The sequence below is a fragment of the Salvelinus namaycush genome, chromosome 31, assembly GCF_016432855.1.
Source record: "Salvelinus namaycush isolate Seneca chromosome 31, SaNama_1.0, whole genome shotgun sequence".
NCBI lineage: Eukaryota > Metazoa > Chordata > Actinopteri > Salmoniformes > Salmonidae > Salvelinus > Salvelinus namaycush.
Window position 1 is genome coordinate 15,520,545 of NC_052337.1, and position 20,315 is coordinate 15,540,859.

Below are 20,315 nucleotides of genomic sequence, written 5' to 3' on the forward strand. Positions count from 1 at the left end.
ATGAGACCGGTGGAAATCTTTCCTTTGGTCTGATGAGTCCAAATTAGATTTTGGTTCCAACAGCCGTGTCTTTGTGAAACGCAGAGTAGTTTAACGGATGATCTCTGCATGTGTGGTTCCCCGTGAAGTATGGAGGACGAGGTGTGATGGTGCTTTGCCGGTGACACTGTCTGATTTATTTATAGAATTCAAGGCACACTTAACCAGCATGGCTACCACAGCATTCTGCAGCGATACGCCATCCCTTCTGGTTTGCGCTTAGTGGGACTATAAGTTGTTTTCAACAGGACAATGACCCAAAACACCTCCAGGCTGTGTAAGGGCTATTTGACCAGGAAGGAGAGTGATGAGAGCTGTATTAGATGACCTGGATTCTACAATCACCCGACCTCAACCCAATTGAGATGGTTTGGGATGAGTTGGATCACAGAGTGACGGAAAAGCAGTGCTCAGCATGGGGGAACTCCTTCAAGAAAGTTGGAAAAGCATTCCTCATGAAGCTGGTTGAGAGAATGCCAAGAATGTGCAAAGCTGTCAAGGTAAATGGTGTCTAATTTGAAGAATCTCAAATATAACATTTATTTTGATTTGTTTAACAATTTTTTTGGTTACTACATGATTCCATGTGTTATTTCATAGTTTTGATGTCTTTACTATTATTCTACAATCTAGAAAATAGTACAAATAAATAATAACCCTGGAATAAGTAGGTGTGTCCAAACTTTTTACTGGTACTGTATACACACACACACGTGTGTATCTTATATACCAGGACTGGGCAACTCTATCGCCAATGACACACAAGCGTTTCCTCCTCCTCCTCTTCTCCACCTTAAAACTTACATGTAAAAACAGGTTGGGTGGGGGGGGGGGACGGACAGGGGAACCCCCCCCTCCCCGTCATAGAGTTCTTAATCATGTTGTAAAAGACAGGGCACATGTTGGCCCCCCCACCCCCTGTATAGGATCCCTGTTGTGGAGGGTAGGAGGCCGACTCTGGGCCGCCAGGCCAACGCTGATCAGTGGGTGTGGTAGCCAGCGGTGCCCATGCCGGACTGGTTGGCCAGCACAGTCCCATTGACTCCCTGTCCAGGCTCCACCACACCGCCATTACTGACGGCTCCCACGCCCGTCCACCCTGCACCCGCCTGTAAATGGCTACACAGAGACAACATGGAGGTTAGAGGATAGATGAAGGATGGGGAGAGAAAGGTGTAAACACAAAATCGGTGATGGTTAAAGGGCAGGAGGGTAAAGGTAATGAGAGGGATGAAGAGAGAGCGCAACGACATGAACAAGAAGTTAAGATTGATCTTCAAGGGCCACTGATGTTAAACAAGTCTCCTCCCAACATCTGGGCTGAAATGTTATACACGTCTCCTGACATCTGGGGTGCATTTCCTTCAAACAACTTGTTCCCTTCCCTCTAGGAGTCCATGAGTACTCACTTGAATCCCTGCTGGTTCCAGGCCTGTCCGTAGACTCCGTAGGTGGGCACCTGCCACCCGTTTGGGACGTATTGGCCAATCTGCTGGGCGTTACCGTACCACTGGGCATACTGGCCGTAGGGCTGCGCTGCAAAACCTATTTTGTTCTGCTGTGGAGACAACACTTAGGTTTCAAATTATGTAATTGATGAACTTTTGGATCAAAATGGGTCTACTATGTTTTCTGTTTCCTTAGATACCCATAAGCACAGCAAAGTGGGCCAACTGCTACATCAAGCCCCTAAAACTGAGCATGTAGATATGTTATTACACATGTATATTATATCCATGTTATTACACATGTATATTATATCCATGTTATTACACATGTATATTATATCCATGTTATTACACATGTATATTATATCCATGTTATTACACATGTATATTATATCCATGTTATTACACATGTATAATATCTAAGAGTATAAAGGATGTTGTATGAGAAAGGAAGTGCTGTTACCTGCGGTCTTACCTGAGGCATCTGTACCTGCTGCATGGGGCTGACCATGTCTGTGGTTTCTTTCCCCCAGTAACACTTCACCACGTGACCATCTATGGACGTCCCGTTCACTGACACTATGGCGTGGGCCGCTCCCTCGTGGGAGTTGAACCTATACCAGGGAGAGACGCAGGTGAGAGGAAAATCTCCCAAACAACTTCCAAGGTCACCATCAGGGCTCTTCCCATCGAACTAGAGATGCAGACACCTGGTCAGCAGTCAAACGTGCCACGTTTTCACCTGGAGATGACCAGCTTTTGCTGTGATTCTGGGTTACTCTGTTGGAATAAGGGCTTCTGTAACAGTGTATTCTGTAGACAATCTGCATGGACTTACCTCACAAATGAGTAGCCTTTGTCTGGGAAAACTCTGATCTCCATGATCTGACCGAAGGGGGTGAAGGTCTGCCTCATCAGTTGCTCTGGAAACAACGAGGTACATCAGTAAGGATGAGGTCACCAATGACATCACATATTCCATCTAAATAACCTGCAAGCTATGTTGTGACTTCCATAGTACAGATTGTCTTGAGGTTCTGACCTGTGAGGCCTGTTGTGACACCTCCACAGTAGACGGTACAGTTGCTGGGACTGGACTGGTTCACAACCTCTTCAAACGACAGGTGTTTGGTGTTTGCTGCTCCACAGGGGAGAAGGTTGATTTAAAACATGAATGGAAAAAATAGATGCCAATTTTTTTCATTTCTTTTTTTCCAAATCGGATGCCAGCAGGTGTAGCGCGAGTCATTCTTTAGAGTGGTGTGTCTAACTCACTCTCGTAGGTGGCTTTGGGCGCAGGGGGCTTCCTGGTGGCCCAGTTAGTCCTGATCTGCCGTCCTCCCAACCACTGCCCTCCCATCTGTTGGATGGCATTCTCTGCATCCTACACACAAAGGCATACCATTTATTATGCATAGTGATAGTAATAATGGTGTAACATAGAATCTAAATCACGTCTTCACCCATGTAAACTCCATAGCTCAAAGTAGCTACTGAATTACAGGGTGGTATTTGCTTGGCTAAACATTGCTGGGTGACGTCTGAGGGGGGACACAAAAAAGGAATGGAGTCTCACACTGCACCACTGCTAATGATTTCTTGCAAACAACCAACCCAGATGCAGCACAGTAAGCCGAGGATGGGAGGGAACGGGCACTCACCCATTTGTTGAAGAAGGACACAAAGCCATAGCCTTTAGATTTGCCAGTAGCCATGTCTTTCACCACCCGAGCATCACTGTGGACAGAGACTAATGTTAGCAAGACAATAGGAAGTTATGGCCTCTGCCAACTGATCCATCTGTGTTTCTAGGAAGCTTTTCCTTGCCACCGACTAACTGGGTTGCTGTCCAGGGAGGTTTTGGCCCCACATTGCTGTAAAGCACTGGATGATAAGTATGATACTAAGAAGTGCTGTGATTAGTATTTCATTAGCTGCTTGTTGAGAGACATACTCCAAAAATACCTGTAGAGAACATATTTTACAGATGAATGCTGCGAATACAGCTTGTTCTCGTGTTCAATCAATACATTCACGATTGAAGGAACATATCTTTGTAGTGTTTTTGAATAAGCATAAGCGAGATAACTGGGGTAGGGAGAAACAGATAACACTCACGATATCCTCCCAAAGGGGGCGAAAGCAGCTTTGATGTCATCCGTGGTGATTTCAGGACTGAGGTCTCCAACGAAAACATGGAAGTGATCTGAACACAAACAGAATCATGTGTATAAAACATTTTTGAAGATGACAAAAAGTCAAATCATTTTAGGTAGCAATGCTAACGATTCTAGGAATAATACTGGATAACACAAGTGTGCTCTAAATGCCCCATACAAAGTCTAGCCACATTTGAATAATTATTAAGTTTCCATGCTTTATATAGGCACTACTCATTTAACACAGTTAGGTACAGTGCATGTCAAAGTATTAATAGAGATAGTACTCACTGCTTGTGTCTTTCTTCTGGCTGCTAGGGGTTGTGGCCCAGTTCACCTTGACCTCCTAAAGAAGAGAAAGAGAGATGGAAAGAGAAAAAGATAGAGGGGGATGGAAAGAGGGGTGAAAAGCAAGCCTTACTTGTACAGCACGCGTCCGTCAGCCTATTAGAGGGCTTGTTGTAGTCACACCAGTGATAGAGGGAAAGCCTGGTCACACTCAGACTACGTCACAATTCAGTCTCACCGTCCAATCAATCAAATTTGGAACAAAACGTCTAGGAAGTTTATAAAAAAAAAATAAAAAATAAAAATAGGTCCAAATAACAAGGGACTTACAAACAAGTGAATTTTACGAACTTGTATTACTCCTCAAATGGTCCTTCAATACCTGTTGAGGATAAAATATTTTCAACTGAATGTGTCTTTAAAGATATAAATAGTATTATTTGGATTCTTTATGCAAAGGATTTTTGCAAAAGAACACATTGTACAGAAAAATAAGGGTAGAAGTATAGGAGTGTAATTTGAAACCGGTCAATGGGGGACACTACTTCGAAAGATTACACAACCCAACCAGGTTTAAAGTCATTGGACATGCTGCCAATATTAATTGCCTATGCCAAGTTCTCTTCTGAGCATGAAACTGTACATGGGTGATGTCCAGAAGCTGTTTCTACCAGTAGGATTAAATAGTATGTAGAGTAGTAAGCCTATTAGCTACAACCAATCTGGGATGGCCAGGGTCAGGTGGCCAGGGTCCCAAATCAGTAGCTAGCAAAAAATAAATACATAACATCTTATCAACAGGAGTATCATAGTGTTTGAATTCAAGTGCAATCCGTCGTCCACGCTCCTTCATTCAGCATCTCCCCCAGGTCAAATGAACCAGACGTTTCATTTACATTGCGAGATCTGCTGGCTTCAAACCCAAATGAATGGGAAAGATTGTAATATGACTGAATTAGATGGTGCCAATGTCAAACTTCCCCATTAATTAGAGATTGAGGCCTGCAGATTGATCCTAATTTATATAGAATGGCATCTACACAACATTTGTGTGGAATATGTAGTCTTATCTGGGCTATCTTTAGACATGTGAGGAATGGAGACAGATTTCGGGGTGAAGAACAAAGTAGCCTACCGTTGTAAGGAATGCTGCAAGACCATTCAAATGTAGCCTACTTATATTTAAAAAATAATAATAATACATTCTGGTGTTGCGGTATTATTGCTCAATGAGGAAACATTCCATGCATGTCATACTCCCTGATGTTTAATGTCAACTGTTGAGATTGAACTGATAACGTGATTCCATGTGATACCCAGTCCCAAATCAACCCCACCCCTAACCATTCCTCATAGGGCCGCCATATTGCTTGCACCCATCTGACCTTTCCAGACCTACATCAAGTAGGCCAACCCTCTCCTCCTTCCCCTCCCCAAGCCGACCCAACCAGACTCACCCTGTAGATACGATAGCTTACCTTACCCATTATTTTACGACCATTCATGGCTGCGAGTGACGAGGCAGCGTGCCTGTGTTCGTAGAACTCCACAAAGCAGTATGGGTCATTACCTGCCGTCTGGAGGGGAACAGGGGACAGGAACAGGAACTTTACCTTTGACACCAGACCTGCCCACCGTTTCATCCTACCCTTGTAAAATGTAGGCCTAGTTGAGTCTCCCTCCTTAAATAAGAATTTGTTCCTAACTGACTTGCCTAGTTAAATAAAAACAATTAAAATGTAAAGCATTTTATACTCCAGTTAGCCTATACAAATAAAATCCATTATCATTCATCATCATTTACAAATTGGCCAAACAATCTTCCCTCTATTTAGCTTGACAGACTCAATGTAAATCAAACCCAGAAAAAAGACTCGCAACAGTACAATGTGTTCTTAAACTGGCAGCTGACTATTACTGGTCAAAGCTATTCTGTCCTATTTGGCTAGTCAGTCCTGGGTCACTTTCAGTGGGTGCCAGATAAAGCAATAGTGTGTAGGACAGATATCCCTCTGTCATGTAGAACAGGGAATTGTGAGGTCATATTTGTTTTTGTTTAGGCTTTATACATTAAATTCCCATCTGCAATGTGTTGCAGACCACTGAATAGGCCCCTAGTCATGGTCGGCGCTCAGTAGGGACAAAACTAGAGAAAATGTTTTTGAAGCAGTGGTACCCCTCTCAACGAGTCCAAATACAGATGGGACGTTAAACCGAAAATGATCTAAACCGACCATACCAATCACTTATCGCAGGCATTTTGCTGATATTGTTCTTTAAGATAAGTAGCCTATACTAGAGAAATGTGAAGTTTGAAATTAATTATCTAATATGGGTGATTGTTAATGGGACAATTGGTGCCTAGAACCATCAAACTAGTAGTAGTTTCAATGATAATTTACAAAAACTGCAGTGCACAAAATTATAAACTTATCCTATTCATTGTCATCATCATAATTCAGGCAATTTATCGCAATATGGATTTTTGTCCATAACGCCCAGCTCCAAGTCTAATCATAATGCCCTTTTTGTTTTTCCATTTCAAAACATTCTCTCCCATTTGTTCTGACTGAACATGGTGCAGTGGTAAGTAATTCTGAGTTGAATCTGATTGGAGAAGGTTCATTCCTAGCCAATAGGAAGGACTCACGTCTACTATCATTTTACAGCTCTTGCAGGGGCCGATCTGTCCAAACAGCTGCATGATGAGGGCTTCAGTCACATCCCGGGACAGGTTCCCCACATACCTGCAGCACAGTGACAACACATCAGCATGGACACCCTGGGTTCAACTCAGCAAATACAAGACAACGAATGCTCCACTTAGCTGATAGACAAGGAAGTGTGGTTGTGAAGATCTGGATTTAAAATGGATAGTTCACCACCATCGACAAAGTACAGCGGTATAAAACCGTCTGGAATTGTTTCTTATTTTGGGGTGAACTATCCCTTTAACTCAGTGTATTCTACCTCACAGCTAACAATTAAGAAGATATTGGGACTTCAAATCTTAAAATGGATACCAGCCCATGCAAGGCACCATATAGCAACAGTGGCCACATGAAGACAACTGAGGTGAAACTGAAACCATAACATAAGGCAGTGCCATACACAACCAGTCAAGTAACGTTAGCCGGCTTTGTTTGGAAAGTAGACACCTGGCTTTTACAGCTACTGAACATAATATTTGCAACATTTTCAAGACAGATTATGTTAGTGTCACAGTTTGTGTCTACTGCGAGAAAAACTAACACAAATGTATAGAGTAAGTAACATTCAGTTAGAATATCCTAAATTAGGCGCCGAGGCCCCAGAATCTGGGCTTCCGAGAGGACTAGGCCGCGCTTTTACATTGCATTCAACAATTTCTATATGTGCATTATCATGCATGGCCAGTGTCGTAGTTGCAACCAACACATTCATGTTAGTTAGCTGACATACCCAATCTGAATCTCATTTGTTGAGGTATGGTAGGTAGTTAGCCAACAGCAACAGATAACACATTGATGTCCGACTATTATTGGTCATTGATGTATGCCGAGCAGTGTAGGTATAGCTAGCTAGCCAACGTTAGCAGTTAGGTTGTGCTTTCTTGAATACTGTATGGACACCGGTGTAGAAATGTAACGTTATCGGGCTGACGACAACAGCATTACTCAGCATGATACTGAAGCTAATTTAGAGGCCCGGCATGCTGTCGACAAGAGTTAGTAAGCAAGATAGCTAGTTATCCTGCTAATCATGCGAACGTTAGTCTTCCTCAAATATGATATTACCAAAACATACAAAATGCAAATTTAACTCCCATAGGCGAATAAGAACATCACAATATCTCTAAATGTTGAGATCTAAAAAGGTGGCTTTAGAGACAATTTTGCAAGTCGCAACATGTTCTCTTCTACAGCATAGGTGGCTACAGTGCCTTTGTCTTAGAAATGGACACGTCTGACATGTTAGTTAACTAGCCTATTAGCCAGTGCATTTCCATCATAAACCCAGTTGGTTGGCTCACAGCTAGCTAATAAACAGGGGGGTAGAGAAATGGCTGACATGATTATTATGAACCCCATCATATAAAAATGCAATTGACACATAAGACCAATGCACTGCTACTTGAAATAAATGGTCATTCGGCTAGCTAATAGCGTGCCGCTATTCATACATACAGGGTCTTGGGTGTTTCGTCGTCCATCATATTTTCCGACCGAGGTTGAGATCGAACCCTGAGAGAAAAATCCACGTGTGTCGTATTCTATGATGACCTTGGATTCTTGCTCCTTTACCCTATTTTGCTGATGTCCACTGAGCAATATCCAAAAATGTTTTAATGCGCAGTAAATCGCTCCGCCGCCCCTGCTAACTTCAATTATGAACAATAGAAAAGCGACATAAAATGGCGGAGAAAGAGAGCGGATATACGGCATCGCTAAGGTATAGCATCGCATGCGCACTGTGGCTTTGGTGAATGTACTGGCAGGATGGCGCGATGACCAAAATAAGACTTGTAATGCAACGATTGATTAACAGTAACATATGATTTGCGCTATGGATGGCATGTTGGATATTTGTTTTTATGTGTATGTAAAATGTAGGAGAATATTGTGATAGAATGTAACAAAATAAGTGCGCCGCCCGGGAATCGAACCCGGGTCGCAAGAATGGGAATCTTGCATGATACCACTACACCAGCGGCGCATTACAATGGCTCGGATAATTTGGGTATTTAACCCTTACTGTAATACTGTATAACATCCCTTTAATTGCAATTTTACATTTATTAAGATGCGTTCCTCTTGTCAATGATTTTGAATGAGGCTGGGTTAGGACAAATACGGTTCAGGTGTCCTCACTGAAGTTATATGCACCATCAGTGGTGTAAAGTACTTCAGTAACGTGACTTGCCTAGTTAAATAAAGGTTAAATAAATACGTTACTTGTAGTTTTTTGGGGGTATCTGTACTTTACTATTCATATTTGACAACTTTTACCCCTCTACATTCCTAAATAAAATAATGTACTTTTTACTCCATACATTTTCCCTGACACCCAAAAGTACTTGTTACACGTAGAATGCTTAGCAGGACAGGAACATTCACATATGCATGAAGAGAATATCCCTGGTCATCTCTTCAACCACTGCTCTGATGGACTCACTAAACACAAAAGTAAATGTCTGAGTGTTGGAGTGTGCCCTGACTATCGGTGAATAAAATAAAAACATAAGGAATGTAAAACATATTTAAACTTTTGACGCTGAAGTATATTTTTGCAATTACATTTAAAACTAAATAATTTCAGAATTTTACTCTAGTATTCACATTAGTCGTTTTCTATTAAGGTATCTTTACTTTACTCAAGTATAACAACTGGGTACTTTTTCCCACCACTATGCACCATGCCATCAAGTCCTGCATAATCAAATTAGACAGCAGACACTTTACTTATTTATTTCAACACATGTATAAAAACAAATAAGACAATTTCAAATAACCACACATTGGTTTGGAAATATAGGGGGTAGCCACACTGACCCAGGGGTCTGAATTTCAGTGCTCTGTACACATCTGGGTAAGGTGGAAGAAACGTTGATTAATCCAAATTGCACTCAGGTCAAAAGTAGTGTACTATATGAGGATAGGCCAGAGTGTTCTTTTATTTCATAAACAACCTAGTAGTCCCTCATCTAGGGCAGATGTGCTGGTTAGTAATAAGATTCTCCATTCTCTTGATCTTGCGTTTGTTCGTGGGCATCTGTTTGTCGTAAATGCCGTGTCGTATCAGGTGTTCCTTGCTGTGGTGGACCAGGGCCCCATGCTGCAGCTGGAAAGAGCACAAAGCCTGCAGAGGTTTCAACAGAACCTGGAAGGGACAGGAAGAGGAAATGTACAGTCACGTACAGGCAGATTGCTACAAAGGGCCATCCGCCATCATGGTGTGGGTCTGTAGCGGCCTTATGCTCAGGAGCAGTGTTTGGGTCTTTACTCACAAAAAGTAATATTATTCATTACGCGTTACTTCTTTCAACAATAACTAATTACTTCACTTATTACTCCTTGGGAAAAGTAATTTGTTACACTACTTATTTTTTTACTTTTTGCGTTACACACGTCCTCACTAAATGTAAACAACGTTACGTTAAGTAGGCCTATACACCAAAACAAGTACCTTAATAATGACAGATTCTACCATGAATAAGGGCAGCATTTCATCTACTACATACCCAGCTAAAAGCTTGTTCAGCTCTCCCTAATTTTACACCCTGTCCTGCTGAATGATTAAAATCAAGCCTTGGTTGTTTGAATGAGGTAGGCCTACAGACATCTTCAGCAGCAGTCAGGTATCAGGGGGTCTTTCGATACGAGTTTTGTGTTGCCTTTGCAGAGTACTTCCACGTTAAGAAAGTAAATGTTTTAGACGCTTCTGTCATTTTTCATCTCTCTCATTAAAGCAGTTAGTAGTAGTGCGTGCATAAACAGGAACTTAGTGAGACTGAGGATGAAAACAAATTTGAATCTGGGATGGGTTTAAAAATATATATATATTGCACCATTAGAGAGAGAATAATAATCACAAATATTTACTTGGATCAATAAATAATAGGAAGGGAATGATGACAAAAGTAACAATCTATTTATTTGATCAGAAACTATATTATTATTACTCAAATTGGAGCAGTAACTCCATTACATTACTGGTTACTATAACATTTTTATTATTACTGTAACACGTTGCTTTATAATACATTACCCCCAACACTACTCAAGAGGGTAAGGTAAGGAGGGTAGAAGTCGTGAGACGTTATAGAAAGTACAGATAGAAATGGATGTTGTCTATTATGCAAACTGGAAACCATATATCTACATTTATTGTAGCTGGGGATTTTAACAAAGCACATTTGAGAACAAGGCTACCTAAATTCTATCAGCATATTGACTGTAGCACTCGCACTGGTAAAACACTGGATCACTGCTACTCTAACTTCAGCGATGCATAAAAGGCCCTCCCCCGCCCTCCCTTTGGCAAATCCAACCACGACTCCATTTTGCGCCTCCCTTCCTATAGGAAGAAACTCAAACAGGATGTACCCATGCTAAGGACTATTCAATGCTGGTCTGACCAATCAGAATCCATGCTTCAAGATTGTTTTGATCACGCGGACTGGAACATGTTCCCGGGTAGCCTCAGAGAATAATATTGACATATACGCCGATTCAATGAGTGAGTTTATAAGGAAGTGTATAGGAGATGTTGTACCTACAGTGACTTAAAACCTACCCTAAGCAGAAACCGTGGAAAGATGGTGGCATTCCTGCAAAACTGAAAGCGCGAACCTCCGCATTTAACCATGGAAAGGTGACTGGGAATATGGCCGAATACAAACAGTGTAGTTATTCCCTCCACAAGGCAATTAAACAAGCGAAACGTCAGTATAGAGACAAAGTGGAGTCGCAATTCAAGCCTCAGACACGAGACGCACAGTTGAAGTCGGAAGTTTACATACACTTAGGTTGGAATCATTAAAACTAATTTTTTAACCACACCACAAATTTTTTCAACAATTGCTTACAGACAGATTATTTCACTTTATCACAAATCCAGTGGGTCAGAAGTTTACATACACTAAGTTGACTGTGCCTTTAAATAGCTTGGAAAATTCCAGAAAATGATGTCATGGCATTAGAAGCTTCTAATAGGCTAATTGACATAATTTGAGTCAATTGGAGGTGTACCTGTGGATGGATTACCTTCAAACTCAGTGCCTCTTTGCTTGACATCATGGGAAAATCAAAAGAAATCAGCCAAGACCTCAGAAAAACAATTGTAGACCTCCACAAGTCTGGTTCATCCTTGGGAGCAATTTCCAAACGCCTGAAGGTACCACGTTCATCTGTACAAACAATAGTACGCAAGTATAAACACCATGGGACCGCGTAGCCGTCATACCGCTCAGGAAGGAGACGCGTTCTGTCTCCTAGAGATGAACGTACTTTGGTGCGAAAAATGAAAATCAATCCCAGAACAGCAAAAAACTGGATGCTGGAGGAAACAGATACAAAAGTATCTATATCAGCAGTAAAACAAGTGCTTTTTCAACATAACCGGAAAAGCCGCTCAGCAAGGAAGAAGCCACTGCTCCAAAACCGCCATAAAAAAGCCAGACTAAGGTTTGCAACTGCACATGGGGACAAAGATCGTACTTTTTGGAGAAATGTCCTCTGGTCTGATGAAACAAAAATAGAACTGTTTGGCCATAATGACCATCGTTATGTTTGGAGGAAAAAGGGGGAAGCTTGCAAGCCAAGAACAACATCCCAACCGTGAAGCACGGGGGTGGCAGCATCATGTTGTGGGGGTGCCTTGCTGCAGGAGGGACAGGTGCACTTCACAAAATAGATGGCATCATGAGAAAGGAAAATTATGTGGATATATTGAAGCAACATCTCAAGACATCAGTCAGGAAGTTAAAGCTTGGTCGCAAATGGGTCTTCCAAATGGACAATGACCCCAAGCATACTTCCAAAGTTGTGGCAAAATGGCTTAAGGACAACAAAGTCAAGGTATTGGAGTGCCCATCACAAAGCCCTGACCTCAATCCCATAGACAATTTGTGGGCAGAACTGAAAAAGCGCGTACGAGCAAGGAGGCCTACCAACCTGACTCAGTTACACCAGCTCTGTCAGGAGGAATGGGCCAAAATTCACCAAACTTATTGTGGGAAGCTTGTGGAAGGCTACCTGAAACGTTTGACCCAAGTTAAACAATTTAAAGGCAATGCTACCAAATACTAATTGAGTGTATGTAAAATTCTGACCCACTGGGAATGTGATGAAATAAATAAAATCTGAAATAAATCATTCTATCTACTATTATTCTGACATTTCACATTCTTCAAATAAAGTGGTGATCCTAACTGACCTAAGACAGGGAATTTTTACTAGGATTAAATGTCAGGGATTGTGAAAAACTTAATGTGTGTATTAGGTAGTTGTTGTGGAATTGTTAGATTACATGTTAGATATTGCTGTCGGAACTAGAAGCAAAAGCATTTCGCTACACTCACAATAACATCTGCTAACCATGCATATGTGACCAATAAAATTAGATTTGTAGAACAAGTATGATTGTCTGTATATATATAAATATATATATATGATTGTCATGTCACGTACAGTATAGGTCTATATGCTACCCACCTCCTGTATTGCTTCGTTCCTCTCTAGGATGGACAGGGTGACAGCAGCACACTCCAGGGTGGACAGGCAGATGTTAGATGGCTGAGAACGGATCACATACTGACTAGTCTGCTCACTCCTGCTCAGCTGTACCTGAAATACACAACGCAGCAGACTCCATTTCAGCAATAAAAATAACCAGACCATATACTTGAAAGCCCTTGATTTGGCTTGTAGTTTGCACTTTTGGGACTATTGCATTGGCTCTATTGTACTTAATCAATACACCCCTGGTGTAAAGAAACCTGGTTCCATTATACTCAATCTACAGTGACTTACGAAAGTATTCACACCCTTTATTATAGCTGCGAGTATCTTGGGGTGTGTCTATAAGCTTGGCACATCTAGTCACTGGGATTTTTGCCCATTCTTCAAGAAAAACTGCTCCAGCTCCTTCAAGCTGGATGGGTTCCCCTGGTGTACAGCAATCCAAGACATTTAAAGGGTTCCCCTTAAACCACTTGCGTGTTGCTTTAGCAGTATGCTTAGGGTCATTGTCCTGCTGGAAGGTGAACCTCCGTCCCAGTCTCAAATCTCTGGGAGACTGAAACAGGTTTCCCTCAAGAATTTCCCTGTATTTAGCGCCATCATTCCTTTCATTCTGACCAGTTTCCCAGTCCCTGCCGATGAAAAACATCCCCACAGCATGATGCTGCCAACACCATGCTTCACTGTGGGGATTTTGTTCTCGGGGTGATGAGAGGTGTTGGGTTTGCGCCAGACATAGCATTTTCCTTGATGGCCAAAGATCTCAATTTTAGACTCATCTGACCAGAATACCTTCTTCCATATGTTTGGGGAGTCTCCCACATGTCTTTTAGCATACACCAAACGTGTTTGCTTATTTTTTTCTTTAAGCAACTGCTTTTTTCTGGCCACTTCCGTAAAGCCCAGCTCTGTGGAGTGTACGGCTTAAAGTGGTCCTATGGACAGATACTCCAATCTCCGCTGTGGAGCTTTGCAGCTCCTTCAGTGTTATCTTTGGTCTCTTTGTTGCCTCTGATTAATGCCCTCTTTGCCTGGTCCGTGAGTTTTGGTGTGCAGCCCTCTCTTGGCAGTTTTGTTGTGGTGCCATATTCTTTCAATTTTTTAATAATGGATTTAATGGTGCTCCGTGGGATGTTCAACATTTTTTATATATTTTTTTTTATAACCCAACCCTGATCTGTACTTCTCCACAACTTTATCCCTGGCCTGTTTGGACAGCTCCTTGGTCTTCATGGTGCCGCTTGCTTGGTGGTGCCTCTTGCTTAGTGGTGTTGCAGACTCTGGGGCCTTTCAGAACAGGTGTATATATACACTGAGATCATGTGACAGATCATGTGACACTTAGATTGCACACAGGTATACATTTAACTAATTATGTGACTGCTGTAGGTAATTGATTGCACCAGATCTTATTTGGGGGCTTCATAGCAAAGGGGAAGAATACATATGCACGCACCACTAATCTGTTTTTACATTTTTTTTAACAAGTAATTTTTTTCATTTCACTTCACCAATTTGGACTATTTTGTGTATGTCCATTACATGAAATCCAAATAAAAATGCATTTAAATTACAGGTTGTAATGCAACAAAATAGAAAAAGAGCTCCAAGGTGAATGAATACTTTTGCAAGGCACTGTATTGTGCCCTGTTGGAGTATAGCTGTTCCACCTGTTTGGGCTGGTGGAGCAGGGTGTTTCTGAGGAACATATCTTTTGCCTGGCTCCAGGTGCCATCGATGATGATGACATTGGGTCCCACTGCCCTCACAAATTGCTCTCCCATCCTGTCCTGGTACCGGTCTTGTTTCTGGACTAGCTCCTCCAGGTTCTGAGCATCTGGTCCCGGGTACAGTATCAGGGTTCTGCTGTCTCGACACACTGCAGCCAGCTCTGGGTTCCTGTAAGGCAGAGAGAGAGGCAACATGTTTAGAGAGAATGATGTACATGTAATGTTCAGTATCGGACCAACATAAAGATAAATGTTTACCTCTCTTCATTGAATCTCCTTCCCACCAAGACCTTGCATTTTCCTGGGGGCAAACACGCAGCAAGGAGAGGAACGGTACGAAGCGCTCGACTCTCCTGAAAACACAGAGAAAATCATTTCCATTGTTATTTTTACTGACACAGTACCCAACCACACACACTGGATCGGAGGAGCATAGGGTCAGCTGCAGAGCAGTAACCCTGAAGCAGTTTGGGGCCTTACTCAAGGGCTAAACTCAGGGTTGTGAGTGAGTCGTTCCATAGGATTTTAATCACTTTATTAATGGACCCCTTGTGATTTGAACGAAAACTTCCATACATGTTTGCCCATGGTAGAAGTGGTCAAAGTGACTTTTTGGACCTGAATGCCAAAACATTGAGGGGCTCAACGTTGACCCATTTTGTCTACTCCACCTACCATGAGACAGCCATGTCTTCATCACCGTTTAGAAAAATGGTTGAGTTTGATATATACTGAACAAAAATATAAACGCAACATATAAAGTGTTGGTCCTATGTTTCATGAGATAAAGGATCTCAAATGTTCCATACTCACAAAAAGCTTATTTCTCTCAAATTGTGTGCACAAATTTGTTTACATCCCTGTTAGTGAGCATTTCTCCTTTGCTAAAACAATCCATCGACCTGACAGGTGTGACATATCAAGAAGCTGATTAAACAGTATGATCATTACACAGGTGCACCTTGTGCTGGGGACATCAAATGGCCACTCTTAAATTGTGCAGTTTTGTCACAACCCAATGCCACAAATGTCTCAAGTTGAAGGAGCATGCAATTGGCATGCTGACTGCAAGAATGTCCACCAGAGATGTTGCCAGATAATTAAATACTTATTTATCTACCATAAGCCACCTCTAACATCATTTTAGAGAATTTGGCAGTACGTCGAACCGGTCCCACAACCGCCGACCACGTGTAAGTCAGTGAAGAGCCGACTCTGGGATGCTGGCCTTCTAGGCAGGGTTCCTCTGTCCAGTGTCTGTGTTCTTTTGCCCATCTTAATCTTTTCAGTTCATTGGCCAGTCTGAGATATGGCTTTTTCTTTGCTACTCTGCCTAGAAGGCCAGCATCCCAGAGTCTCCTCTTCATGGTTAACGTTGAGACTGGTGTTTTGCGGATACTATTTAATGAAGCTGCCAGCTGAGGACTTGAGGCGTCTGTTTCTCAAACTAGACACTCTAATGTACTTGTCCCCTTGCTCAGTTGTGCACCGGGGCCTCCCACTCCTCTTTCTATTCTGGTTAGAGCCAGTTTGCGCTGTTCTGTGAAAGGAGTAGTACACAGCGTTGAAAGCGATCTTCAGTTTCTTGGCAATTTCTCACATGGAATAGCCTTCATTTCTCAGAACAAGAATAGACTGATGAGTTTCAGAAGAAAGTTCTTTGTTTCTGGCCATTTTGATCCTGTAATCGAACCTAGTCTAAAGAAGGCTAGTTTTATTGCTTCTTTAATCAGAACAACAGTTTTCAGCTGTGCTAACATAATTGCAAAATATTTTCTAAATATCAATTAGCCTTTTAAAATGATAAACTTGATTAGCTAACACAATATGCCATTGGAACACAGGAATGATGGTTGCTGATAATGGGCCTCTGTACGCCTATGTAGATATTCCGTTTTTTTTATTTTTTAAATCAGCCGTTTCCAGCTACAATAGTCATTTACAACATTAACAATATCTACACTGTATTTCTGATCAGTTTTATGTTATTTTAATGGACAATTTTTGGGGCTTTTCTTTCAAAAACAAGGACATTTCTAAGTGACCCCAAACTTTTGAACGGTTGTGTATGTTGTAGCTCAGACCCTATTTTACATCATCTGAGGTGTTTATGTTGTGTTTGTGTTGTGCCTGCCATCAGTTGAGACACAGCATACTCTTGAATACAGGGTGGTTTCGTTCAAATCAAAAGGGGCGCAGTCAGAAAGTGATTGAAATCATATGGAACGACCCCCCCCCCCCCCCCCCCCCACCCCACCTCTGCAGGATGCTGTACGATGTACAGACACGTGGCGACCTCCAGGGGGTGGACTGGCAGGAACGGGCAGAGACACACCTTCTGGGGACGGCTGTTTGGAGAGAAGAGGAGAGAGTGAAGATGTGTCCCAAACAGTCTTAAATAACTACCTTTCTCATCGCATACCTTTATATGTGACTGCCAGGGAGAGGTGAAAGGTATAATTATGGTGGATGACTGCTGAGAATTTGCTTTCACCTGTCCACAAATCAGTGTGCAGATAAAGGACTCAGTACTGGGGTGGTATTCATTATGCTGATTCTGTTCTAAAATGTTTAGTCCAAACGGAAAACATTTTGCAACAAAAACTAGAGTTTTGTATTGGACAAGTTCAGGCAGGTCCCTCCCCGTTTGCTTCCTGTTGAGTCTGATAAATGGTATCCGTTGCAATACATAAATCAGGGTTGGGGAGTAACGGATTACATGTAATCTGTTACATGTAAGGGATTACAAAAAAATGGTAACTGTAATCCGTTATCAGAAACAATACTGTAATCAGATTACCAATACTTTTGAAAAACTAGATGATTACTTTGAGGATTAGTTTTAAATTTCAGAAGGGATGTTTGCGCAAAAAAAATCTGTTTTCTAAATGACATTAAAATCAGCATTGAAAAAAGGCGATGTTCCACCTCAGAGAGTCTGACCACAAGTCAGACCACTATGATGACACACCAAATGTGTTTGATGGATCGCGGGAAAAGGGCATTAACAGGCTTTTGTAGGCTACAGTCCAAGCTATGTCTTATAATGGTGCGACTGCTGTCGGCATCCAAAGATAATCCAACTTGAATAAACGCTTGGAGGTAAGGATGACAGTAGTGGTGTAGTCTTTGGCGATACGGATATCACTTATTATTGACATCTACATTGTGCATTGATGTGAATCACACTGCTGCTCTTTCATTTAGCTATTTGCGCCTTACGGATTGTGGTTGTTGTAGGTGGCTGTTCACAAACCTAAATGTGTATTTGAACCCAATAATGGTTGAATTCAATAAGTTTAAACTGTCTATCAATCATTGTTTTTGAAACCAGTGGACAGCAAATTAAAAATGCGCTCTTGCAACAGCTGCATAATGCGGATCCAAGCCTACGGAATAAAAGTGGGGCTTTTATTGATCAATCTAATTTATGCTGATAAAATAAATCCATAGGCCTAATGGACACATGCTCAAACTTGCACACTTTTGATAGACTTAAAGGGACAAGCTGTAGTTGCTACATCCATTTTGGGATTCATAAATATTAAATATACAGTACCAGTCCAAAGTTTGGACACACCTACTCGTTGAAAAAAATTAAGAAAAACCCTTCAATGAGCCCAATCATTCCTCCATGCCAACAAAATCATAAACAACAGAGTAGGGCTGGCTAATATGTCCTTAGTTTTGGAGTCATACCCAGGTAAAATAATTTGGCTAATCTATACTTCCATATTTCCAAGTCGTATTCTTGAAGATCAAGCGGTATAACATTTATTGGAATGACTGGAATTCTGATAGACTTTGGTTTTTAATGTAAAGATATAATTTAATCGTATTATTATATGTAGGAGAAAGCAATGGGTTAGAAGAAGCCTACATAACCAACCCATAAAGTAACATTTTACATCCATATATGGCCAGCTATGTAAACTTAGACATAGATTTATCCTGCAATAGATGTCATTCAAATGATAACATACATTTGTGTCTTCTTCTAATGCCTCTTAAGGGGAAAGTAATCTAAAAGTAAATTAATCTAAATCAGATTGTTACTGCGTTTGGGGTAATCTAAAAATTACGTTACTGATTACAACTTTGGACAGGTAACTTGTAACTGTGACGGATTACATTTAGAAAGTAGCCTACACTGTACTATTTGAGAATTAGTCTACCCCTAGCCTCGCGAGGGAATCCTTCCACATATCGTCTCGATAGAAGCACCAGAATAGTTCATGGAGAGAATGAATATCCTCCTGTAGCTAGCTTGTCTCTTAGGCGGGTTGCCTCCAAGGCTCCCACAGGGTACCACGGGTCTAATCATTAATCCAAACTGTTGCGTTTGGCATGAATTCGTGTAATCAATACACCCCAGTTGTAGCTACAAAATTGTAACTGGATATGTGATGGTCCATTACAGTAACTAGCTAATCCTAAATATTTGACTGATAAAGCTTTCATTCACATACTATCAATCAATGGTGGTGGCAAAGATACTGGTAACTTCTATATTTTGTGGCGGTGCTCCCAGTGAACTTACCAACATCGTAAACATGTGGGTCGTCTCTCGCAGACATATACAGGCAGAGATCGCAGATCCCCAAAGCCGTCTTCGTCATCTTGCGAAGAAGAACTGCCACAATTGGCAGATTCAACTGGAGCAAGAGGGTGGTTTAGGGAAAGATCTGAGAGACCTTGGCATGTTGTGTCCATTACAATTGTATGGAACATGAAAAAATGAAGGGAAACTCGTATCAGCTTCTCGTCAGTAACACCAGAAGAACTTCCGGGTTACGGAATTTCGGACATTTTCTAAATAAAAGTCCACCACGTAATAGTAGGAAGGTGTCATTAACCTGTATTTATTCATATGTATGAAAAATAATTCTCTAAACATTAACAATGATTCATATTTGTTCATAAACTCATATTCGTTCACATTTGCATTAAATGTGGGTTTTAAAACAGGGTTAATTAAATGCCCCCAATGCAAATCACTGTATATCAGTGGAGGCTGGTGGGAGGATATAGGAAGACGGGCTCATTGTAATGACTGTATTGGAACCAATGGAATGAAGTCAATGTGTTGTTTCCATCTGTTTGATTTGTTTGGTACCATTCCATTGATTCCGTTCCAGCCATTACAATGACCCGGTCCTCCTATAGCTCTTCCCACCAGCCTCCTCTGCTTTATATGCATTACATATTGGCTTATACAGGAAAAAAACTATTATTTTGCCCGATGTAAAAGTGGGGTGGGGAGTACTCAGTAGGGTCTGTAGCATCTATATATAGTGTAATTACATAGGGCTCTGAATAATACGGCGTGTTGCTGGACTTTTACTGTGGTCAAACAGCTTAAAATGGCGTGCTTGGACACTAGTGCTGAGTGATTAGTGCTTTTTGGGGAGTGCCAAGATGGATGCACAG

General features: G+C 41.5%; 2 protein-coding genes and 1 non-coding gene across 5 annotated transcripts; all 3 read right to left on the reverse strand.

Annotated features, from left to right (window-relative positions):
• Window positions 1-676: 676 nt before the first annotated feature.
• LOC120026083 (nucleolysin TIA-1-like) lies at window positions 677-8,348 on the reverse strand. 3 transcript variants are annotated; one of them, XM_038970881.1, is made up of 12 exons: window positions 8,101-8,348; window positions 6,585-6,681; window positions 5,413-5,511; window positions 3,938-3,992; window positions 3,606-3,693; window positions 3,149-3,224; window positions 2,763-2,871; window positions 2,530-2,625; window positions 2,326-2,410; window positions 1,963-2,101; window positions 1,449-1,594; window positions 677-1,158 (listed from the first exon to the last, which is right to left on the reverse strand). In XM_038970881.1, exons 1-12 carry the CDS (start codon window positions 8,127-8,129, stop codon window positions 1,020-1,022), a joined length of 1,158 nt encoding a protein of 385 aa, XP_038826809.1. In that variant the 5' UTR covers window positions 8,130-8,348; the 3' UTR covers window positions 677-1,019. The 3 variants fall into 3 exon arrangements, with proteins under 3 accessions (XP_038826809.1, XP_038826808.1, XP_038826807.1); XM_038970880.1 differs by having other exon boundaries at window positions 1,449-1,597; XM_038970879.1 differs by having other exon boundaries at window positions 1,449-1,597; window positions 1,951-2,101.
• A 210-nt stretch (window positions 8,349-8,558) lies between these two features.
• On the reverse strand, window positions 8,559-8,629 carry trnag-ccc. Its single transcript has one exon. It is a non-coding gene; the product is annotated as a tRNA-Gly (tRNA).
• A 736-nt stretch (window positions 8,630-9,365) lies between these two features.
• Window positions 9,366-19,648, reverse strand: dtwd2 (DTW domain containing 2). Its single transcript, XM_038971067.1, has 6 exons — window positions 19,426-19,648; window positions 17,143-17,233; window positions 15,144-15,238; window positions 14,826-15,054; window positions 13,129-13,260; window positions 9,366-9,793 (listed from the first exon to the last, which is right to left on the reverse strand). Exons 1-6 carry the CDS (start codon window positions 19,614-19,616, stop codon window positions 9,614-9,616), a joined length of 918 nt encoding a protein of 305 aa, XP_038826995.1. The 5' UTR covers window positions 19,617-19,648; the 3' UTR covers window positions 9,366-9,613.
• Between the last annotated feature and the right edge of the window lie 667 nt (window positions 19,649-20,315).